Below are 25,279 nucleotides of genomic sequence, written 5' to 3'. Positions count from 1 at the left end.
AGCCACCTGCAGGCAACCTGTGCCAGCAGCTGTGCCTCTGGCTAGCCCTGGTCCCTTTTTAAGCCAAAAAGCCCCCCAGATTCCACCTTTCACGTTGGGTTCTGGAGCCTGGCAACTGGAATAGCCCACACACAGGTGCAACTTGTCAAGGCAATCGGACTGTGGCTGCAGCCATCACAGGATCAGCAGACGGTGATACTCAGCTACTCAAGGCACTCTGCTACTCAAGGCCCAGAGGGAGCTCTGCAAACTTCCCAGCTCAAGCAAGGGGAACTTCTGCTGGTAAAAGAACAGACCCCAGCCTCCCAGCAAGTCCTTTCCTCTTCTCAGGTTTCTGAGTCTCTAGCAGATGTTTATATATTATGGAGCCCTTTTCTAGAATTTACACAACTAGGGAACTTGTCCCTAAAAAATGAATGCAGAGACTAAATACTAGAAAGCTTTGGTTCATCTGAGAGAGTGTGAGATAGGCCCAAGATCACTCAGTTATATTCCTGGCTAAGTGGAGAATCAACTGATTCCAGGTCCAAAACATGAAGTTTAATTGGTGATGTATCTGCCACCAACCATAACTGGTGTTTCTAAAGTGTGTTTACGTTAGTTCATGGCATATTGGTATTACTACTCCATAGCAAAAGATGGTTGTTGGAGGTTTTTTGGTGATTGTTACCACTGTTGAATAGTTTTTGAAAACCAACTTTGTTAGATTTTGAAAGGAAAAAACTTTTGGCAATACTGCCGATCAAGAACTTTAGCTGTGCCAGTAAGTATTGCTTGCTTACTTGCTTTCCTAGTAGAGGATGGAAAGTTGATAGCTTGTCAGACAAGCTAGCAGAAGGAAATGACTTAATGGGCAGCTCCATCTTGAATACATTTGCAGATCAAACAACAACACCATCACTTTCCATTTAAGTCAAAGGTCTTGTAAATAGAGTGTGTGGGGCAACCCAAAATACTGAAATAACTCTTGATATATTTTTTGACTAGTTAGTTTTACTGTCTTGAATGAAAAGGATTGAGCTGATCATTTCAAATACTTTGAGGATTGAGCTGATCATTTCAAATACGAAGCATACTTTGGATGAGGGCCCTCCATGTGCGGGGCCTGGGGCAATTGCCTCCCTTCCCCTTCCCCGAAAAGACCCCGCATTGAGCAATTCAGTCCGAGTCTTGATATTTTAACCACTGCATCTCCTCCCATGCACTCTCTCCCTTAATGCTGTGCTTTTATATTGAAATAAAGTATAAAGCAAAGAGGAAGAGTGTATGTAGGAGTCAACATAAGGTTTCCACCTAGCAGATGGAAGAAGAGAGCATCAGAGGAACTGTAAGAAACTAAAAAACGAATCATAACATGGAATCTTAGTCATTGGGTGATTCATCATGTTGTGTAAGAAGAGAATGGCCCTAGCTATCTAACAACATTTCTACACTGCAAGTGTTGCAATTCAATAGATAAATTATGTTTTGTGACTCAATTTGTTGAAGTAATTTAATGGAATCTCAAATCTTCCTGGTATAGATATAAACTGTGCTCAGCAGCAGGGATGCACAATCTAAACTATCACACCACGAATGAGCCTGATCTTATCAAAACTGGGTCACAAGTTGCAGGTATTATTAGAAATGCTGCCTACTCTAACAACACTTCTTATGTAATAGGGTTCCACACTTCATAGCCAGACTATCCCAAGATGAGTGGGGAAATGTACCGTATTCAAAAATAACAAATTCAAGCAATATCTGGGGACATATTTTCAGGTGGTGCAGAGGGAAGGGGTGGGGGTGGGGATTGCCACCAAAAAAAATTCACCTCTCTCCCATTGCTAGCACAAAATATTTTCCGGTGAGTGCAGCATTAGTTTGGATGTCAGCCTCTGTTTTGTAGCTTGTCATATACTATGAGCACCTATACACCTACAAATGCCACAGCTGGCATAAAAATAGAATTAAAACTATTCCTTTCTAGTGTGATCTTGACAACACTCTTAAGTCAAAGATAATGAAATGAAATATTGTAATGAAATAATGTTAATATAATGAAATAATGGTATCTGACTCTGCTATGTAGTAATGTATTTGTAAATACAAAGTATATGTAAATGCTATGTAGTTTGGAAAACTAGCACCACTACTAGCAACTTGTTCCTTCTCTTCCTCTGTGATTTACATCTCTTTATGGATAGAATAACTTCCCCATAATCTGTTCATCAAGCTGTTTCCTTCTGAGAGAACTACTTCTTCTATAAAGTCTTTTCTGGACAACTGTACCATGACCTTTTCTGTGAGATCTGCTACCATAACCCTCTCATAGGAACATAGGAAACTGCCATATACTGAGTCAGACCATTGGTCTATCTAGCTCAGTATTGTCTTCACAGACTGGCAGCAGCTTCTCCAAGGTTGCAGGCGGGAATCTCTCTTTCTAAACAGCAATGGGACAAATTATGGAAATTTGTCGTTGGACGTAACGTAAATTATGGAAATTTGTTGTTGGATGTAACCCCCCCGATTACCTGATGTGCCTTGTAATCCCCCATCCCCGAGTTACAGTACTGCCTGCATATACTTTATAACCCTGTGGGTCTCCAAATCCTTGTGTGTAAATCTTTGTAGATTACATACTTTGTATATAATTGTGCTTTGGCAACGTACTGTATGCTTTGGTAGTTTGTTGGTTCAATAAAAAAAATCTTGTCCTATCTTGGAGAAGCCAGGGAGGGAACTTGAAACCTTCTGTTCTTCCCAGAGCGGCTTCATCCCCTGAGGGGAATATCTTGCAGTGCTCGCACATCAAGTCTCCCATTCATATGCAACCAGGGCAGACCCTGCTTAGCTATGGGGACAAGTCATGCTTGCTACCACAAGACCAGCTCTCCTCTCCTTACCCATCTATGTTGTACCAATATGAAGTCTCATCCTCACCCTTGGCTTGCCCTTCCATCAGAGTTATTGTCATTTTTCTCCATCTGCTTCAAAGAGCACTACTGGTGTATAGCATCTTTTTATTATTCAGTAGTGATATTTGTAATAGGATTTCTTGTGAGAGCCCCATTGAAATGTAGCAGTGTCTGGGGAAATATGTGCTTCACACTTTCCATGATTCTCTCATGATTATACAGAAGTCATTACCTGACTGGCACTATTTTAACAGGGAACTGAAGAGCCCAAGCTAAAATGGGAACACATCACAACTTTAGTTGCCAGCCTCCGAGAATTCGTAAGGTCAACTGATCGCAAAATCATTGCAAATACACTCTCAAAGCTGAAGCTGGAACTAGACTTTGACAGTCATGGCATCAGCCAGGTTCAGTTGGTACTCTTTGGTTTTCAAGATGCAGTAAGTATACTCCCCCACTCCCACTATTTCCTGCTTTTTATAATGTATACATGGATGACATTTGCAGCAACCTGCAAATGTTAATTGTGACAAAGATTGTTTGGAAACAATGGAATGACAATTAGTTGTAACTAACTGATATGAATGGAACTTTGGCCGCAATTATGTGTCTACTTCCTATGCCCTAGTACCTTTTAACTAATTGGAATTTCCTTTATGCATTGGATTGTCCTGTTGATTTGAACTTTTGCCAGATTTGTCTACCGGGGGTGGGGGCAACAGGGTGTGTATATCTGGGTGCACCAGATCTGAGTGAATTCTCAAGTTTCATAGGATGTTCTTGGAACCTGCTAATCATAAGGTTAACTGCTACACATACAGTAGTTAAAGCTCAAGGGTTAAATTTACTTGGTTAAATTATTTATAACCCCATCTATTAGCATCTTACTGAATTACATTGTAAATCCTGTAATTCTGCTACTCTTTGTTTAATCCTTGTTAATACATCCCACTGGTTACATCTTGTTTTTCCTTATACATATTAGAGCAGAAACAGGTTAATAAACATTGGATATAATTTGTATTTAATGCACAGTGCTAAATTTCAAAATGGGAAACATTTAATTCTCAAGACAACATATTATGAATAGTGGCTTACATATGTGCAGCGCACTGGCCATAGTGCAGCCAGGAGACCACCCCCACTTCTAAATGATAGCTCCCCCTCCCCCTTCCTCCCCCATGCACACTTCCTTCAGTATCTCAGGAAAGTACCTATATTACACTTAGAAAATATACAGATTTATTTAGATTTAAACAATTTATTTAATGGGTTAAAGGGCAGATGATTGGTTAAAAGATTATCAACAGATGGTCATTTGAAGCTGTTCACACAGTAAGACAGAATAAGGAATTACAATGTAGGGATGTGCAAACAGGTTCAACGTCGAACAGGTACGGTTCGACAGTTAGGAGTCAAACCAAACCATCCCCTGTTCGGTCTGACCCTGGACCCTGAATCTCCCCCTACCCCTGGACATTCGTAGGGGTTCTTGAGTCATTTTTATGGGAATTTTTTTTAAGTGTTTACCCCTTCTGGGTGCTTCCTCAAGGCCATGGGAGGGGGATTTGTGGAGGTTTCCTTCCCCCGCCGGCCTTCCTTATGCCAAAAAATGCCTGGTTCAGGTGTTCTTCGGCCCTTTCTCTTGTTGTGGTGGGCATTTTGGAGGCTGTCACACATGCACAGTGGGCCCCTGCATGGCTGGAACCCAGGCCATGCAGAAGTCCGTTGCTCACGGAGGCATCCAAAATGGCCACTGCGAGGGGGGAAGGACTGGAAAGGGCCAAAGAATGCCTGAACTGGGAGATTTTTTGCATGGGGAAGGCCAGTGGGGGAGGGAGAAACTGTGGGGTTTTGATGGGGGGGGCAAAACCCAACTGGTCCAGTTCGGGTCTGGTTCGGACTCGAACCGAACCAGGCCAGCCAGTTTTGTGCACATCCTTAGTACAATGTTGGTTACCATAAGGTCGGTGAATTTTGTTGCCCCAGTCTGTGAAAAGAAATGCTAAACGTGAATCCCAATTTATCTTTGTGCTACATTCTTCAGTATCAGAAAGATTTTGTTCCCTTCTCATTAACAAACAATGCCGTTCACTTGGCCTCTGAAGATGAACAGAATTACTCAGAGAATGCAGGGGGAGTCCTGCTTTTCAGATACTGTATACCCAAACTCAACTCTCTTATCCTATTACGATGTTTTCACCAAAGCTGTATTTAAAAATACTGTTCTAATTTAGTGTATATTTCCAGGTGAATAAAGTTTTAAGAACCCACAATATCAAGCCACATTGGATGTTTGCCCTAGACAGCATAATTCGCAAAGCTGTGCAGACAGCTATTACTGTTCTGGTTCCAGGTGAGATGCTTCTTATTAACTTAAATGTTAGGCTCTCTGAGACTATGATCCCAAGTACACTAAACATGGAAGGAAGTTCTACTGAAATCTCCACACTTTTCATTTTAGTGGGTGCTCTTGCATATAGCATATCCCTGCTTAATAATGTTTGAAGCAGCTGTACATTGTGTTCCCCCGTCCCCCCTCTGTAAACTACAGAGAATACATCAGGGCGCCATGACCATTTGCTTTTCACCCAATATACCCTACTGTATTCACAATTGTTTGTTTTTTTAAAGTACAGGCAGTTCTTTCAAACATTACAGTTTTAGTGGAAGCATACTGTGAATCACACACAACATTCCCAAGCCATGGTTTGGAGGCCTGGGAATGATCGTTTGTATGTGCATTTAGGGATGTCTACAAAGTGTTTCGGCACCCCTAATTTGAGGCACCAAAACACTTTGAGTTCCTCCAGCTGAAATGTTGCGGCAGGGGTGGGAGCTGGTGCTTTAAATGGAGGGAGGCAGGTCTTCTCTGCCCCTCGGTCACTCCTCCACCACCACCCGCCTCCCCAGCGCAGTGTTGTCCATAACAAACAGCCCCACTGTCTATTCTTACAGGTTGCGCTGTGTGGAGACTTCCTGTTTGGGAACAGGAAGTTCCCTGCTCTCAGAATCCCACAGGCATTGTCATGTAAATGGTGTCTGTGAGTGTGCGAACACCATCTTGAGTGTTCGGCAACACTTCTGAGCACTCAAGATGGCTTCTGCGCATGCACAGATTTATTATTATTATTATTATTTTATTCAATTTCTATAATGCCCTTCCAAAAATGGCTCAGGGCAGTTTGCACAGAGAAATTAATGTGGTGACGATGCCTATAGGATCGTCCCAAACAGGAAGCCCCCACACAGCATCGCTTGTAAGAATGGACTGTGGGGCTGTTTGTTATGGACAGCACTGCACTGGGGAAGTGGGTGGCGGTAGAGGAGCAACGGAGGGGCAGATAAGACCTGCCTCCTTCTGTTTAAAGTGCCCGCTCACTGCTGTCCCAGATGTACACAAAACCCTGTGTGTACATTCCTAATGTGCATGCTCCCTTGTTCCTCTCTTCCTCCTTCCTGTCTAAATACACTCAAAGTCAGTTAGTTGCTCATTCAGGAAAAGCATGGTTTGCAGCTGCATATGAACCAGCAGCAGTTTGCATGTTTCCTCCAGAGCAGGATGGGAAATCAACTTGTTCAAAGTTTATTTCTCAGCCAGGTCTAGAGAGAACATGAAAACTGTTTGTTGGTAATTTCCTAAACTTGTTTAGAATGAAGACAAATGCAAACCATAGTTTGCTAGTTCAAATGTAATGATGAACTATGGTTTGCCTAAACTAGAGAGTAACTTGCCATTCACAGACCGAACATCCGCGGTTCCGTGTATCCGCAGTCAGGTAATTGACACCCGACCTTGGCATATAAGGTGGGAGGGCTAAAAAAGGGTTAATTTTGCATATACATGGTGTAGTGGTAGCCGGAAATTATCTCCGGGGTCATTTCCAGCCACCATTTTCAGAAAAGGAGCCATTTAGTGGCTTGGTTTAAAAAAAAAAAAACCTCTACAACCCCATTTTCCCCATGACTTTTCACAAAAGAAATGGCGGAATTGGGACTTTGGTCGAGGGTGTTCCTGGACAGCTGAAGACCTGTGGAGGACAATATGGCACTTTTTTCTTTTTTGGAATGGAATAGGTAGGGCAATTTTTGCCCATTATGTTCAGTCTCCAGGAACCTAAACCCCACCCCTCTCATTGCCTTAATGCCTGTTATTCATGGTTCCATTATCCGTGGTTGTAGTGGAGAACAGAACCCCTGCAGATAATGGGGTTCACCTGTAATTGTGTGAGTGGAGGTGTGGGAATTGAGCACACAAGCAGGAGGCTTAAGATTACATACTAACTAACCCTTTTTATCCATAGTGTATATCCATTGAAATGTAAGTCTTAAGCAGGAACATAGGAAACTGCCTTATACCAATGCAGACCATCTAGTTCAGTATTGTCTACAATGACTGGCAATGGCTTCTCCAAGGCTTCAGATAGGGCTAGGAAAAAACTCAAATAGGAGGTTTTCCTAGCCCTACCTGGAGATGCCAGGAATTGAACCTGAGACCTTCTGTATGCTAAGCAGATGTTCTACTGAGCTCTATGGCCCCATCATCTAAGGATGGGCAGAGGTGTGCTATTTATAAGTTTGATAAGGACTTATAACGTAACTACAAGCACACAACATAACTACATATTACATTAATTGCCTAGCAAAATCCTGAATGTGAATTCTTTTTTAGCTTAAAACATCAGTTGCCAAGGTGGGGTGGGGGTCATGGACTATGCATTTAACATATTGTAGCTCAGCTCAGAAAGTGCATTCACCATTTATTTCTTTATATATTTGCCAGTTTAGTATTACAAGTGAAACATCAAATTTAATTTTGGGTTGTTCCCAATCCCCTCCCAGGACCTACAATATGGAGGGGTAAAGACACGATTGACCAGATATCTTTTTTTTTTAAACCCACTTCCCTCAGAGCTGATAAAATAGACAAAATAGTCAAATGCTGATCAGCCTTCAACTACTTAAGCTCTTTCTAAAAGCAGGTTTTTCCTTTTGGCAAAGGCTTTTCAGTTCTGAAGAATGAAAAATGGTATGAATTGTGCAGTTTAGTCTAGGTGGTTTTATGAAACTTTTGAAAAATGTAGCTCAAGCCAGATGCATTAAAAACGATAAGCCCTGAGGCAAGGGATAAAGAGGAAAAGCATTTGCTGTTTGAAAAGTGCTCTAGCTAAGTGACCAGGAAAGAGCTCTAGAGATTATTTCTGAAAGATCTCCAAAACCTCCCATTCCACATGCAGCTGCAATGAGCATTTTGCAAGACACAACTGTATTGCCTGATAGTTGTAAATCAAATCTGAGTCAGGAGTAGCTCTGTTTGTAGGTGCTGCAGTTCAGCTTTGGGGTACTTTATGTTAGATAGAGGTTGCTATACATTGCATGGCTATCATCCTCTTAGCAAGGTTAAAAAGCACAAAAGAGCAACACTCACCAAACTGCTTCATATAAATGATGGTGTCATCAACAACTGTACAGGCAACCCTCGCAATATGCAGCCCCAACATCCGCGGATCCACATATCTGTGGTCAAGCAATTGACACCCAACCTTGGTATAAACGGAGGGGGCTTAAATTTTGCATATCTGCAGTGTCAGGTTGTTCCAAGGTCATTTCTGGCCACCATTTTGGGAAAAGGAGTCATTTTGCAGCTTTTTAAAAAAAACAAACCTATACCAGTTTCCATTTTTTTTCTACCAAAAAAATCACTGAAAAGTGTCAGTTTCTTGACTTGGGGTGGGGGGCACTGTGGGACAGTTGCAGACCCGCAAAGCATGGCAGGGAACTTTATTTTTATTATTTCCACTGTGTTTTTTGCCACTTCAGGAACCTAACCCCCCCAATTCCCATTGCCTCAATGCCCCATTGTCCACTGTTGTGTTACCTGCGCAAATCTGTGGGAACAGAACTCCCATAGATAAGGGGTCCAACTGTAGTTGCAGCTGTGTGCATATTTGACTAATTTTTATTTTGCTTTTTGAAAAGTTATATCCCACCATTAACTTGGTTATAATAGCTTACAATATTTTTAAAACTCAACAGACAAAAATTACAACATAAGCATACCAACAGAACAAACATAAGCCTATACACAGGAACAGTAGTGAGTGACCTAGAAATAATCCAAAAGCAGTAGATCAAGTGTTGAAAGCCTGTCTATAAAGCAAGGTTTTAATTAATCTCCTAAATCATGATAATGAGCTGACTTAAAGGGCTTTTTAGGGAGTCCGTTCCATAAGATGAAGGCTCTTGCAGACTGCAGAGAAGGCCTTATTGTAGTCATCTACCTTGCTTGTGAAGGTGGGGACACCTTAAACAGGATCTGCCTGGATGTTCTTGGAGCAGAAAAATTAAGCAAAAAATATGTTGGATGGAAAGAGGAGAAGGGAGGTGAGCAAGAATAAGAGTTGATCTTGCAAGAGGACTGAGTTCATCAGTACATATGCCATATAGATTCAGTTCTCAGCATCTCTAGTTAAAAAGGATCAGGGCTGGAGAAGTCTTCTGCTGGAAATTCTGGATGCCAGATGGAATAGATAGTACTATACTAGATGGACTAATGGTCTAATCAAGTATTTTAAGAAGTACACATCCCTGGTGACTTCTAGAAGCCAAAATACTCTTATATAGCTTTTGATTAGAATAGAATAGAATAGAATAGAATAGAATAGAATAGATAGTCAAGTCAGTTAGTCTGGTCTTGGTGCATCCCTAGGAAGCTTTGTGAGCCAAAATTCCTATACCAGTTTCCTTCTGGTATCAGTACCCTATTTAGCAACTTGGTTTCTTCTTTGTTCCTGATGTGTCAAATCAGCAAGGTTATTCCTTAGGATCTCAGAGATTGCATCTCAGTGCCATCCTGGGGAATGGGCACAACCCATTGTCCTTAAGCCTTATTATATCTAGGTAGATTGCAGCCTATCATACTTTGGAGCCTATCATACTTATTTCCAATGACATGATAATTAAAGTAACTTTTCTCTGTAACAGAACTGAGGACACACTTCAGTCTAGCATCTGAGAGTGATGCAGCAGATCAGGATGAACTTGAAGGTGAAGAGGATCATGGAGAGCAGCCTCCCAGCCAAACAATTCAGCGTCCTTTCCCTGTACTGGATGATGCTATAGCTACCTCAGGAGTGAGCACCCTCAGTTCTACTGTGTCCCATGAATCCCCAGCTGCCCAGAGATCCCTCAATGTTCAACTTGGAAGGCTCAAATTGGAAACAAATAGGTAACTGTAAACACCTGAGGTTGTTTGTCTTTCATGTTTTCAAAGCTGCACCATTAAAAAATTTATACATGCATAATTTATGTACACATTTTAATTTATTTGACTATAAGTCAGGGCTGCTCAACTTCAGCCCTCCTGCAGATGTTGGCCTACAACTCCCACAATCCCTGGCTAGGGGCCACTGTGGCTGGGGATTGTGGGACTTGTAGTCCAAAAACAGCTAGGGAGCCTGAGTTGAGCAGGCCTACTATAAGTAGTAAGAGAGCCAGCGTGGTGTAGTGGTTAGAATGCTGGACTAGGACCGGGGAGACCCGAGTTCAAATCCCCATTCAGCCATGATACTAGCTGGGTGACTCTGGGCCAGTCACTTCTCTCTCAGCCTAACCTACTTCACAGGGTTGTTGTGAGGAGAAACTTAAGTATGTAGTACACCGCTCTGGGCTCCTTGGAGGAAGAGCGGGATATAAAATGTAAAAAAATAATAATTTGCAGTACTAAAGTAACTGCAGTTTTGAGAACTCTGATTCTGTGGAACACACATACATAGCAGTTAGGTGTGTGTGTGTGCACGCGCGTGCATGCGTGCGTGCGTGCAGAGCCCAATTTGAAAAGCTAAAATCTGCTGAGGTAATTCGCGCAATCAAAAGCAGTGTTCTGCCCAGGTTTGGGAGCTGTGTGTGTTCCCAATTTTAGATTGTGTGGAAGCAAGGTAGGAGGGAAACCTGGGTAGCTTTTCCTCCTACCTTGCATCCACACAATCACTTCCAACCAGGTTTTCCTCTTGCCTTGCTTCCACACAACCAAAAATTGAGAACATACACAGTTTCCAAACCCAGGTGGAACACAGTTTTTGATTGTTTGAATGCCCTCACTGTTTGACAAGGGAAAGGGGTGTGAAGGGACTGAATCCAGACTTCTGCATTTCCTCTTGAGCAAAAACAAATCAGAATTTTACCTTCTTAAGAAGTTCTTAAGAAACATGTATCCCCGGCTGCAGGATAGGAGAAGGGAACCAAAGACACAGTTGTGCATGCAGTCACCCATCCAGATAGTATATGTGTACAGAAGCCGGTTTCCAGGTACATAGTCATAGAGTCTCTTGATGGAACAGGGTAAGAGTGTAAGGCTTTCTTTTAAATGTCCTCCTTCAATTACTTTAATTAAATGAATTGCCAAGAATCCCTGCTAGATTTCTGCCATTTGTGCTTAAATAACAATTCATTTACATCATTTATCACCACTTCCTGAACTGGGGAAGGAAGTATGGAAGAGGAAGGCTATGGTCTTGATGGTATGGTATAGGAATCAAATAAATAAATAATAATAATAAATAAATCCACTCCATCCTCCTTCACTGTCAGTTCTATTTTCATAGTAGCAGGGGCTTTGGAGTGCTTAGATGAAGAGCAAATGGGGGTCTGTATCTAGCAGATATTTATATCCTCTTTTCTGCCCTCTTATTATTTCCTCTAAAATAAAAATGCAGTGATATCCGGGGTGCATCCCATTTTTGTCCATACCCAGGTCTAGCTAGGCAGCAGTAGATGCAAGTTCATGAAGGGAGCTGCTGAACCTGCAAAAGGCCGGGGCCAGCTGAAGGTGTTTTATAGCCAGCAATAGCCCTGCCTCTTCCTTGATCTTCAGGCCAGCCCTGCTCTAGAGGAGGTGCCTGAGCGGGCCCCTCCCTCTTTCCTAGAAAGCCAATTGGTAGGCAGTGGAGCTCAGCCCTAGCAGAGTGTCGTCTCCATTAGTGGGGACTGAGGGGCAAAGAAGGAGCAGCAGCCTTATGGAGGCTCCAGGTATCCAGAACTGCCCTGAGGGGATGACTGCAGAAGAGGCAATACCTCTGGTTGCCCCAAGGCTGTTGGCTCTAAGGGACTTTCATTGGGACTTGGGATCTCTGCTGGGGTGTGCTCTTTCTCTTTTGAGATGCTCTCCTCCAAGTTGGAGTCCAGGTGGGTCCTGACAGCTTGCATTGCATAGCAGCCAGCAAGTAGGGAAACTCTTCCAGTCTGTGGTCAGTCGGAGAAAGGAGAAAAAGTAGGTATCCCTATGTTTGCAAAATACAGATAATCTCTTTTTGATACAGTTTGGAAACTTGCTAGTTAGCCTTATTTCTTGTTGAAGATGTGCAAAGACATTGAAATATAAAAAGGAATTGATAATGGTTTCCAGTTTTTATTAATGTAAGTGGGCTCTTGGCAAACACACAGTAAAATTTAATGCTCTCCTTTCATCTCTCTGTTTTCCCTAACAGACTGCTAGAAGAGCTAGTGCAGAAGGAGAGAGAATTTCAAACCTTGTTACATCATGCTATAGAAGAAAAAGAACAGGAGATCAAAAACCTGAAGCTTAGGACTCAACCAATAGGTGCCTTCACTAGAGTCTTCAAAAGCAATGGTTCCTCAAAGTGGTTTTCAAAAGAAGGCTGCTGCAGCTTTCCATACACCCCCTCTTAACTTTTAATTAGTTTACCTTCAATGTTAAGGCCCTTTATCACATTATCACTATTACAACTGCAATAAACATTTGTCGGTCCTTTGAAAACAAGAGGACCAGTAGATTCCTTGGAACAAGAGTACAAAATTATAGCACACCTATCATCTCAGGTCTGTACAATAAAAGCAAGTGTTGTCCAAATACATATCTTTTTATTAACAAGGAATTATACATTTTAAACAGGTAACATGATTCATTGATATTTCCTTTCTAATGCTGTATGCACATAGTCCTTTTATCTGAAAGCTCTGATATTTCAGATCTCATTTTTTCTAAGAGGGGGAAGGTAAATTTTGCTCTGGAAGTAGCTTCTGTATGAGCCCCATACAGAAGATTATTACCTTTTAGTTCATATGCTGCTTTTGAAACCCAGGCACATTTTGCCAACCACTGATGGAAATAGAATGGTGTACTATAAGATCATTCATACAGACCTGAACACCTTAACAAGCACTTTGAAGTGTCTCAGCATATACTGTTTTATTTCAGCAAAGGGAAATAAAATACCTGTTTAACTTGAAAAGGTTTAACAGAGCGTCCCTCTGCTGAAATAAAACCGTTTTTGTTCATGGTCCTTCTGTACATAGAATACTGCTGGCCAGAGGTACATTACTGTACACACTGATATGAATTATTATTATGGCAAGTGAACACAATTGACTCAACACTTGGAAAAGAGTCGGTTGTTTTCACTTGCCATTTTAATAATTCATATCAGTGTGTACAGTGATATTGCTCTGCCAAGCGATATTCTGTGCACAGAATGACCATGAACAAAAGTGGTTATTCTGAATAGACTCTACTGAATCTGTTCGCAGAAGTAATAAAAGCGGGAACTTCATGATTATAACAATGGGCTACAGCACTTCTCTGCCTCTCTCTTTAGCCTATCTGCAAATCACAATTTAGCACAAGCCCAGTCCTGGAGTACATAATCCTCTTGACCCTTGTGTGTGCAAATCATGTAAAATTTTGTATGTCAATGTTTGGGTGAAAGCTGGGCAAGTTTATGGTTCTATGAACATAAAGACACAAACTGACTTGTCTCAAAAATTTGTTCTAGATATACCTGGCACGTGTGTTTCTCACCATAACACCACTGGAAGAGGGGCTGAAGATCCTGATCTTACTAACTGGCTGAAAGTTCATGGTGCTGATGAAGAAACCATTAACAGGGTAGGAAAGATATTTTATTAGGTATGTTTGGTTCATGACTTCATTAGATCCAAAAGCTCAGTGGCCAGACACAAGGAACATTAAACTGCTGGTTTATCCAAGGTTCTGAAGTGATAAAGATTTACTAGTAAGAAGGAAATATAATGAATAAGGTAGAAAAGAAATTCCTGATTTGTTCATTCTTCCAGACCAAGTTAGTAAAAGGCTTGTTCTCACAACCATAAGCTGTGTGTGCTCCTGGTTTTTTTCATATGCAAGTAAAAGCCTAGTTAGGAGGCTGAGAGAAATTCCTGCCTACAATTTACTGTGATCCATGAAGCACTCACACAAGCAAACCTGAACCTATGCCTTTGTGTTACTGAAATCCAGGGACTAAGCAATGTAAGTGATTTATAGATCTGGATTATTATTATTAATTTACACAATCAGACAGGTGTTATTGACTGGTTTGTTTTATCCAGACATCAAGTCCTTCCCAAGGACCTGGGATGGCTGAATTTTATTGTCAAAGTTGTTGCTGTAATGATAGATATCGTCGCAGAATATAGGCTGTTCCCAGTAAAGTTGCTTTTTGTAATTGGCTGATGGTGATTTCTGTGGCCCCTATGGTGTTGAGATGCTCTTCCAGGTCTTTTGGAACTGCACCCAGGGCGCCAATTACCACTGGGATTATTTTGGTCTTTTTCTGCCACAGCCTTTCAATTTCAATTTGTAGATCTTTGTATTTGGTGATTTTTTCTATTTCTTTTTCTTCTATTCTGCTATCCCCTGGTATTGCTATGTCAATTATTTTGATTTGTTTTTCTTTCTTCTCGACTACAGTTATATCTGGTGTATTGTGTGGCAGATGTTTGTCTGTTTGTAGACGGAAGTCCCATAATATTCTTACATCTTTATTTTCTACAACTTTTTCAATTTTATGGTCCCACCAATCTTTGGCTACAGGTAGCTTGTATTTTTTGCAGATGTTCCAGTGTATCATCCCTGCTACTTTGTCATGACTTTGTTTGTAGTCAGTCTGTGTGATCTTTTTACAACAGCTGATTAGGTGGTCCATGGTTTCATCTGCTTCTTTACAAAGGCGGCACTTGCTGTTTGTTGTGGATTTTTCGACTTTTGCTCTTATTGCATTTGTTCTTAGTGCCTGTTCTTATGCAGCCAGTATTAAACCCTCTGTTTCTTTCTTCAAGTTGCCATTCTTAAGCCATTGCCAGGTCTTGGTGATGTCTGATTTCCACTTATATTGTGCAAATATTGACCATGCAGGGGCTTATTTTTCCTTTTTTTTGCTCGGTTCTTGACTTGTTCTTTCTTGTAGGCCTGCTTTCTTTCATTGGTGTTGAATAGTTTTGCGTTCTTGACCATTTGAAGTGCATCTTCTTCACTGTCCTTGATATATTCTTCAAGGCCTCTTTTCTCCTGCTCTACTGTTTGATGGACTTGCAGCATTCCTCTTCCACCTGAGCTGCGAGGGAGGTATAGCCTATCGACATCACTGCGGGGGTGCAGAGCATGATTGATGGTCATGATTTTCCTGGTCTTATGATCTAGCGTCTCTAGCTCTGCCTGGGTCCAGTCTATTATTCCTGCAGTGTATCTGATAAGAGGTATAGCCCAGGTGTTTATGGCTTGTATGGTGTTCCCGCCACTGAGTTTGGACTTTAGGATTTTTCTAACTCTCCTGATGTATTCACTTCCAATTTTTCTTTTGACTTCAGTGTGTGTGATGTTATCAGCCTGGAGAATGCCCAAGTATTTGTAAGGTTCTTTCTCTTCCAGGTCCTTGATCTTGCTTCCATTGGGCAGTTCTATTCCTTCTGTTTTTCTTATTTTCCCTCTGTTCATTATTAATGCAGCACACTTGTCTAGTCCAAACTCCATTGCTATATCGCTACTGAATATACGGACGGTGTTTAGCAGTGATTCGATTTCTGACTGGGACTTTCCATACAACTTCAGATCGTCCATGTACAGCAGATGGTTGATTTTACTTGATGTTTTAGACGTTTGGTATACGAGGCCTGTTTTGCTTAGTATTTGTGAAAGTGAGGTCATGGCGATTACAAACAACAGAGGGGATAGTGAGTCCCCTTGGAAAATGCCTCTTCTAATGCTAACCTGTCCAAGTGTCTCGCCATTGATTGTTAACTGTGTACTCCACATGCTCATTGCTTTTTTTATAAATATCTGAATGTTTTTGCTGACACCAGTTGTTTCTAAACATTTTAGTATCCATGTGTGAGGCAGTGAATCGAAGGCTTTCTTGTAGTCAATCCATGCAACACTTAGATTGGTTTTTCTTCTCTTGCAATTTTCTAAAATCATTTTGTCAATCAGCAGCTGGTCTTTTGTGCCTCTGGTGTTGGGGCAATTTCCTTTCTGTTCAACTGGAAGCTGTTGGTTAGTTAATAAGTGTTGCATCACTTCATCTGCTATTATTCCAGTTAATAATTTGAACATGGTTGGCAGGCAGGTTATCGGTCTATAATTACTTGGAACTGCACCTTTTGCTGGGTCTTTCATAATGAGATGTGTTTTCCCTGTTGTTAGCCATTGTTCAATATCACCTCCCTGCAAAATGTGATTGAACTGTTTTGATAGTTGTTTATGAAGGCTTGTTAGGTGTTTAAGCCAAAAGCCATGCAGTTCATCGTCGCCTGGCACAGTCCAATTTTTAATTTTCTTTGCTCTTTCACTTATTAATTCTGGTGTTATTATTAGATCTTGCATGTGTTGGTTACATTTTTTGACCTCTTTCATCCAGCCTGCTTTTTTATTATAATCTATTGGATTGTCCCATAATTTCCCCCAGAATTGCACTGTTTCTTCTTTATTTGGTGTTTCTATGTTTCTTGCAGTTTCTCCTTCTATGCTTTGGTAGAAACGTCTCTGATTCGACTGAAATTGGAGATTCTGCCTGTGTTGTGTAGTTCTGGCTTCATATCTTCTAATCTTCTTTGACACTGATGTTATTTGCTGCTTTATTATTTCCAGGACTTCTCTAATTTTCCTTGAATCTAGGTGGTATTTTTGGATCAGATACTGTCTGGTGTTTTCATTCTTCAGCTTCTTGTCTTTCATATCTTTCAATTTACTAGCATCTGATCTAAGCCTGGAGATTTTATTTTCTAATCTAATCTTCCATTTAGGTGATGTACTACTTTCCTTTTTGACAGGTCCATTGATCTTATATCCGAGCTCTTGTGTTGTTATTGTTGCTGCACTGTACATTAGTTGGTTTGTTTCTTGCAAATTATTGGTTGTTATTTCTGCAAGTGCAGCATTGACATCTTTTAATGCCTGAGCGAGTTGTTTTTTGGCAACTGTTTTTAGAGCTGGAAGTCGAACCCTGGTGGTTGTTTGGTTCATGTGCTCAGTTATTTTTTGCTTTAGTTCTTGTTGCTTTTCTGTTAAACGGCATTCGGGTTTTTGAGGTGAAGGCAAAGGGGAGGTTGCCTGGTTTTGATTTTGAAACAGTTTAGCAACAGTGGCATCCTCGATTTCCAACACCTCCTCCACCTGCGCCTGAGCAACTGCTTCAGTTGGTGGTAATTCTTCTTCCATATCTTGAGCTTGTGTTGCTCTTTGTAGTTCTTCCAGCTCAAGTTTAGTGTAGATTGTGAATGTGTCATAAGGCTCATTCTTGATGGAACTATTTCAGGAGGTTCTTTATGTTTTCCCTCAGCTCTGCCTTGCAGAATAAGACCCAGAGTTCTATACTTGCTCTTGGAGAGGATCCAGAGCACTTTGTGTCCCTCACTTGGCTCTTACACAAGAATCTGATAGACAACCATGAATTTTAATGAGAAGTGTAGAAACCAAATACGTAATCAAATTATGTGAAAATGTTAATGAGATAGATTATTAAATTAACCCTTAAATGCTAAGATATAAAAAGAAAATAATGAAAATACATAGAAGTAAGAAGCAAACGTGATAGTGGCTACTACTAAGGATGTGCACAAATGTGTTTGGAGGCCCTTTCACAGGCCTCCGAACAGGTTCAAACCCTGGCCGGCTCAAAAGTTCAACAGCAGGGGAGTGTCCACCTTTAAGGTCAGGGGAGGATGCATTTACCCACCCTCCCCACCACCGCATTTCCTTAGCTGGCGTGCGATTTCCAAAAAGCCCATCGGTGCGGCAGCATACCTTCCTGCCACCTCATTGCCCTGTTTACTAGATATACCGGGTATATTTTATTTATTTATTTATTTATTTTTACATTTATATCCCACTCTTCCTCCAAGGAGCCCAGAGCGGTGTACTACATACTTAAGTTTCTCCTCACAACAACCCTGTGAAGTAGGTTAGGCTGAGAGAGAAGTGACTGGCCCAGAGTCACCCAGCAAGTATAATGGCTGAATGAGGATTTGAACTCGGGTCTCCCTGGTCCTAGTCCAGCACGCTAACCACTACACCACATTGGCTCTCAGCAGCCTGGCCCCAGTGTGTATGTAGGGTGGTCAACAGTACCAGAATTGTGTAAACACCATTAGGAACACCCAGAGTTCTTCAAATTTGTATATTAATGAGGCAGGAGCCAATTACAAGGCTTGCCTTTATTTCCAGAAGGTAGACAGAGCTTAAAATGCCCTGAGCTGAGCACCAATCAGAAGGCATCAGGACTTCTCAGGCCCATCAGAGTGCCCAGAGGGTGGGAAAGTCTTTTTCTTTTAGCTACTTGTATTCTGTTCAGTAATCTTTTGCAGTTTGTTAGGACATTTGTCCCAAGGTGGATCTTGTAGAGTGTGGTGGAGGAGTCAAGAGGGGAAGGGAAGGAAAACATGGAGTTGTTGCTGAATAAACCTTTAGTTAAATCTGCATAAGATTTCCTTGGGTGTATGAGGTAAGCAGCTATAAAACACTACTTGGAAGAATCCAATCACCATTTTAGTTAGAGAGCAGGCAGCTATGCAGGCTGGTTGTTGGTAAGTCTGACGTTTTGCTGGCTTCTTTGTGTTTGTTTGGAGGAGAGGAATGCAACCTCTGCTTTCTCTCCTTGTTGTCTGATCTGATCTGTATGCAAGCATTATGGCCCATTCCCAAAATGACATGCCATAAAACATTGGAAGGAATAGCAAACTGTAAGACTGGACTTATTATCTGGCTTCTTAATCTGCCATAAGAAGCCAGAAAGTTCTTTTAGGGCATATTCATTGATTTCTGATTCCAAACTGCTTTTCAAATAATTGCAGAAGTGACTTTCCGTGTGGGTTTGAAGTATGTAGAAAGGAAATTGATTCTATTAGAAGGAAATTAATTTTTAAAATCCATTTGCTATGCAGAGAGCTAACCAGGTTTTTCTTTGGATTGTGATTGACCAGTATGTGTAACATTAATATGTCCACTGGCAATTTATGGTTCATTGGGTGAGTATTAAGGAAATTATCTCTATGAAAACCAGTTGTTGCTTGCTAGGATGGGACACCTGGGCTACATGGTGGGCAGAGAGTGGCACCCAGCTGTTCAGCAGGCATGGAGAAGGGTATCCCTATGGGAGATATAGGGAGAGGGTATACCTGTGCATCTTTGCTTCCCATGGTGTCCTCTAAGTTACACAAGGTTAAAGGTTTTAATCAATCTATGCATTTTTTAAATAGGCAGGCAGAGCTGCCCTTGTAGTTCAGAATGTGTTTGTTCTCCACTTTTGTAGCTGATCTCTGCTTTACCAGTGGCTTATATAGATTTATTTATTTTTTATAGCTTGTGCTTCCTCCAAGAAGCCCAGAGTGGTGCACATGGCTGCATTTATCCTCCTAACAGCCCTATGAGGCAGGTTATGCTGAGAGACAAGTTACTGTCCCAGAGTCACCCAGTGAGTTTCATGGCTAAATGGGGATTTGAACTTGGATTATCCCAGTCTAGTCCAGCACACTAACCACCTGGCTCAGAGTTCGTTCTTTTTGTTTATTAGGAGTAGTATTCATTTTTTTAAATAATCAGACAGATAGACAGCTGCCCTGGTGACTTCAGAATGAATTTACTTTGCACAGACGCAGCCGTTTGTGGCTTGTACAGTTATTTTCCTCTCTGTGTGTGCATGTGTTTGATCCTGCTGTGTTAGGTAAAAATCTACACTACTGTAGTCCTGTTAAGCACTATAAAGCAACTGATGTTTTCCATATTCCTCTGTATTTCTGCTGATGAGCAACTGAGACTTGCTTGCTTGTGTATGTGTTTGTATTTTGATCCCACTTGTTAGCTACAAACCTATACTCCACCAGTTATTGCTAAGGCACCTACGTAGTCCTGGCTCCACCCCTCATTACCATTGACTCCACCCATCACTTGCCCTGCTTAGCACACACACACACACACCTCCCAGGAACCACCAGCCACCACTGGATTAGGCAGGAACCTTAGGGATTCTTCTGATGGAGAAAATACCTATTTACCTCCTATTTAGGCTATTTACCTTCTCCCTCCTCAATATCTATCTTTGGGGGGAAATGGCTAACCAGTAGCATAACTTTCATTGTAGGCTTCTTGTTTTAGTTTTTAGCAGAAGATTACACACTAATGGACATCCTCTGCTACGTTACAAGAGATGATCTAAAATGCCTTAGACTCAGGTAATTACATTTTGTTTTGTTATTTTAAACACCTAGTAGTAAATATTTTCTTTCTTATTAATATATGAAGTAGTTACTGCCAGATTGTCGTTGCAAATAAATAATATTCTGATGTCATCATCCTTAAAATATTTATTACACACTTGTACTAAATCATTTATTGGATGTTGATACAAATTATGGGTTTAAAAATGAATTTCTACTTTGAATTATCATTGCTAAAACAAAACTAGTAGTGCATTACTGAATATATGGTTAATGGGTTATATATTATAGGAGAGGCATATACTTTACATGAGCTAGTTTTACAATCTTATATTTTCTCACCTTGTATACAAAGTTTGGAAACCATGTTAGATATGTGGCAGGTCCGATTACAATAGGTTTGATCCCATCTTTGGAATCTGAATACATTTATTATTGGCTGCAAAAGAAGTAGAATACCTGTGCCTGTAAAAAATTCCAGACGCACTATAAAGAATGGATGCAGGGGGCGGGGAGGAGATCTTGAATATACTGTATGCAAAAATAAGGATAATTAAAGTATCACATTATTTGTGATACTTACCTTTTGCTATGTTGATATACCTAGCAGTCTATTTTTAGTCTGAGGGATACATTTACGTTGCATGCATCAGTGCAGCCCACATCATCCTTAGTTTTGCTCTTTTATTGCATAATGATAGCAGTTAGCAGCAATAGTCTTTTGTAATTGCTTAATTCCCTTTACCCCTCCTGCTCTTTAAATTAAAAATAGGTGAAGCTTCTGACTTATTTTCCTTTTTCCTTTCTCCTTGTCCACCCGCCAGTCTCGTGCAATGGCTAATGCAGAGAGATCTGCATTAGTATACAGGAGAACCTCACCATTTGCTGATCCAACATCTGCAGTTTCATGTATCCATAGTCGGGTAATTGACACCTGACCTTGGCATGTGCGAGGAGAAACTGATTTAAAGGGGGTTAGTTCTGTGTATCCATGGGTTCAGGAAGCCCAGGAATGACCTCCAAGCTCGTTTCCCGCCGCCTTTTTTAACACAGGAGCCATTTTTATGATGGTGATGATGATGATAATATAGTAATATTAATAACTCATGATTTTTCTTGGGGGGGAAACTGGATTTGGGACTTTAGGAGCGGGGGCATTGCTGGACACCTGGAAACCCGCGGAGCACAGTAGGGCACTCCTCCAGTTTTTAGGGCCCTTTTTGCCATTTTCCGCAGGTTCCACCCCTCCAGGAAACTAACCCTGAGACTCATTGGTTCAATGCCTCTGTATCCACAATTCCGTTATCTTCAGTTGTAGCAGAGACCAGAACCGCCACAGATACCAAGGTTCTCTTGCATTAGTTTTGAGTATTTTTGCAATAATGTTTACATTACATTTTGCATATTCTACGTCTGTAGTTTGAATGTAAAACCTACATTGGCTAGCATATACATTAGATAGGCTAGCATATACATTAGATAAACATTATCTAATGTATATTAGATAAGCATATACATTAGATTTTAAAATGATGCTCTTCAACTTACTATCTTATATCAAAAACATTTAGAAGTAGGACCAATGAATAGGAATATCTGATGATGCAGCACTGATGAAGCTAAGCTGGACCTGATCTGAATGGAGACAGCTGGGAGCCCTATGTTAGAGCAAGATAGAAGATATATTTTAAAGCTATTCAAAAGTGTAACTCATTCCAAACTAAAAATATTTTTTAGTATCACTTGAGAAAATGGCAATGATTGAGATTGCAGAGTTGAACAGTAATTGGTAAGACCTAAAAAGAACAGTGCTTTGTTGCTACTTGAGAAGGTCCTGAACCCACAGGATATCTGAATGAAGGCTTTTGAAAGTGAAACCTGATTTGCTGTAAGTAAAAACAAACTGCTGTGACTTTCTTTTACAGAGGTGGGATTTTATGCACACTATGGAAGGCCATCACTGACTTTCGAGAGAAGCACACCTGACTCCTGAGTAAAGGAATTCACAGAGAACTGTCTGGAGTTTTCCTGCACCATGTAGCAGGAGTTATGTCAAAGAGATGCTTTTGCACTTTAATCCAGTATTTGTTTACCATTGTTAAGGACACTGCAGCTTTCTGGCTGCATCTACTCCCAATGTTCCTAAGGAGTCTGCAACATTAAATATTATTTTCGCTTAAGTATTTTTGTACATAGAATCTTCTCTTTTCTAAAAAGTTTAAACAGCTATTACATTTAACAAAACCCAGTGCTGATATTACATGGGCCAATTGTAAAGATTTCATGTGATTATAAATTACTGAAACAAAACCAAAATGTGAACATTTACTTTTCAGGTTTATATGTATTCCAGAGCCTGTGAGAGGGCTGGGTGATTTTGGGGGCCCAACCTGTCTGTCTTAGTGTGAAAAGGTGAAAGGGAGGCTTTTAGTTCCATCTCAGGGTGGTTTTGCATGCAGCTTGGAGCTTTCTTGGGGTTGGATATATGAAAGGATAGGGGGAGGAATAAAGAGAGAGGAGAGAAGGGCCAAGTGTGTTGCTCAAGATCTTTATGTTTTTTCATAATCTGGGGTGGAATTCATTACTGAAATGACCATGTATAGTTTATTTGGTAGCTTTTTCTTCTACTACGCTGATCATTACACTTAGTTCTTACAGTCCTCTCTAAATACTCATATTGTTTTTATTCTTAGTAACTTAAATTCTAGTCTATGGTGCATTTGTTTTTAGTGTTGTTTATGTACTATTGAACTGTACCAGTTACATATGCCTGAACTACATATAGTACAGTGTTAGCTTGTTCTAAAGCTATCCATTGTGAGATACATTTAAGAAATAAAGAATAATGCACAGTTCGACACATTTCTTGACTTAATGGTTTTTAAGTTATTAAAAGATATGAGTTATGACAAAAGATCTGCACATGAGTGAACAGAGAAAAAATACTAAAGGGTCTTGCTGTTGAAGCATCTATATAGGTACTTCACAAAGGCAGAGTGGCTGACTGGATTGCCTAAATATTGTACATGTTCGTAATCTCTAAATAAAAAGCAAACAGACTTCTTATTATTTTTTGAGGACTTGGAAAATATGAATTGGAGAGGAGAGCTGGTCTTGTGGTAGCAAGCATGACTTGTCGCCATAGCTAAGCAGGGTCTGCCCTGGTTGCATATGAATGGGAGACTTGATGTGTGAGCACTGCAAGGTATTCCCCTCAGGGGATGAAGCCGCTCTGGGAAGAGCAGAAGGTTTCAAGTTCCCTCCCTGGCTTCTCCAAGATAGGGCTAAGAGAGATTCCTGCCTACAACCTTGGAGAAGCCGCTGCGAGTCTGTGAAGACAATACTGAGCTAGATAGACCAATGGTCTGACTCAGTATATGGCAGTTTCCTATGTTCCTATGAATTAGTAGGGCTTTAACACTTTATCAATGTACTGAAAATACTATAGGTGACTACTTGTTACCAGCATCCTCAGGAACTGTGGATTTCCCACTAATCACTGAACATTTTAGAAAAGTAGTAACATGGGGTACAAACAGAATCTCTGGCTCAAATCCTATTTACTTGGGAGGGTGTCCCTTGAGCTTAGTGGAATGGAGACAAAGTAGATGTCAGAGCCAGGAAGCTTGTCCACCTCCACAGGCCTTCTCCTGACCCTCTTTTCCCTGACTAGCTGCTGCTTTCAACTGGGGAAGGATTCTCTTGGAGGCAACAGAGCTTTTTAAAATATTCAACCAAACACAAAACATGCAGTTCCAAAAGAAAAAGTGCAGTTCTGAAATAACTTTTCATGCCATTCAACAGTTTTAAGTCTTGCAAAAGTTGTTAGATTATGTAAAAAGTGACTAACGATGATAAATGAGTCCAAGCTCCTTTAGAACTGACCCTGATCAAGTATACTAATTTCTCCTCCCCCTGCCAAAGACAAATCTCAGAGACTCCATTGATACTCTTCGTAGAGTCTGCACCGATGAATGCAACAATTTTCGGCAATAGTGCTGTCAAATTCCCAGTTCCAAATATTTTCTTCCATTCTGTGTAGACTTCTGAATGCCATGGAATGTGCCTCTAGGCGGAAAATATAGTGCTAAGTAGTATACAGTTCTGATATAGCAAGTTATAGCCATACTGAATAATAAAAGTGAATAGGCAATTGTATTAAATGGCATGTGCCCCTCCCCCCACAAAATGTTACTTGCTTCTCTTCCTCAACGATTCACACATGCAAGACAGAGCTTAGCTTCTCAGAATATGCTTTTTCTTAATGCCATCACTGAAAAAGTGCCAGATACAATCCTGTAGGTCATACTTCCAAATGATTTACAGATGCCAAATTTTGTATACACAATCCTGCCACTGAATTTATTCATCAAATTTTATACTGCCTGATACGTACATCTCTAGGCAGTGTACAAAATTTAAAACACAATATAAAGCAAAGTAAAAACAGTTAAAATTTCACAAAATAAAGTAAATACAATCTCATAAGATAACAAATTAAACAGTTTTTAAAGTTAATTTCAGGTAAAAGCCTGAAAAAACAGGCTTGAGGACCTTCCTAAAAAGCAAACAGAGAAGGAGATGTTCTTATTTCAACAGGGAACATATTACAAAGCCCCGGGGCCGCCATAGAGAAGGCCTGGTCCCAAGTCACCACCAAATGAGTTGGCGGCAACCATAACTGTACCTCTCCAGAAAATCTTAATAGGCGACAGGATTCATGACAAAGAAGGTGCACTCTTAAATACCCTAGACCTAAGCCATTAAGGGCTTTATAGGTAATAACCCCCTGCACTTTGTATTTCTCTCAGAAACATAGCAGCAGCCAGTACAATTCTTTTTAAATGGGTGTAATATGGTCTCTTCAGGTTGTCCCAGAGACCAGTCCGGCTAACATTCTGTACCAATTGTAGTTTCCG

The 25,279-nt window shown here is 40.8% G+C and overlaps 1 protein-coding gene across 2 annotated transcripts in view; it reads left to right on the top strand.

Moving 5' to 3' along the window:
• The window catches only part of MAP3K5 (mitogen-activated protein kinase kinase kinase 5), a 157,165-nt gene extending 133,943 nt beyond the window's left edge, over positions 1–23,222 (top strand). For both annotated transcript variants that reach the window (XM_053288751.1, XM_053288742.1), the window contains exons 24-30: positions 3,155–3,340; positions 5,151–5,256; positions 9,885–10,128; positions 12,386–12,498; positions 13,691–13,803; positions 20,299–20,375; positions 22,286–23,222. In XM_053288751.1, coding sequence (XP_053144726.1) covers positions 3,155–3,340; positions 5,151–5,256; positions 9,885–10,128; positions 12,386–12,498; positions 13,691–13,803; positions 20,299–20,375; positions 22,286–22,346 — 900 coding nt within the window. In that variant the 3' untranslated portion in view covers positions 22,347–23,222. The remainder of the gene's footprint in view (positions 1–3,154; positions 3,341–5,150; positions 5,257–9,884; positions 10,129–12,385; positions 12,499–13,690; positions 13,804–20,298; positions 20,376–22,285) is intronic.
• The last annotated feature ends 2,057 nt before the right edge of the window (positions 23,223–25,279 follow it).

Source organism: Hemicordylus capensis, chromosome 1 (genome assembly GCF_027244095.1).
Source record: "Hemicordylus capensis ecotype Gifberg chromosome 1, rHemCap1.1.pri, whole genome shotgun sequence".
Classification (NCBI taxonomy): domain Eukaryota; kingdom Metazoa; phylum Chordata; class Lepidosauria; order Squamata; family Cordylidae; genus Hemicordylus; species Hemicordylus capensis.
Note: the sequence above shows the minus strand (reverse complement) of the source record. Positions and strands in the feature narration are given on the sequence as shown.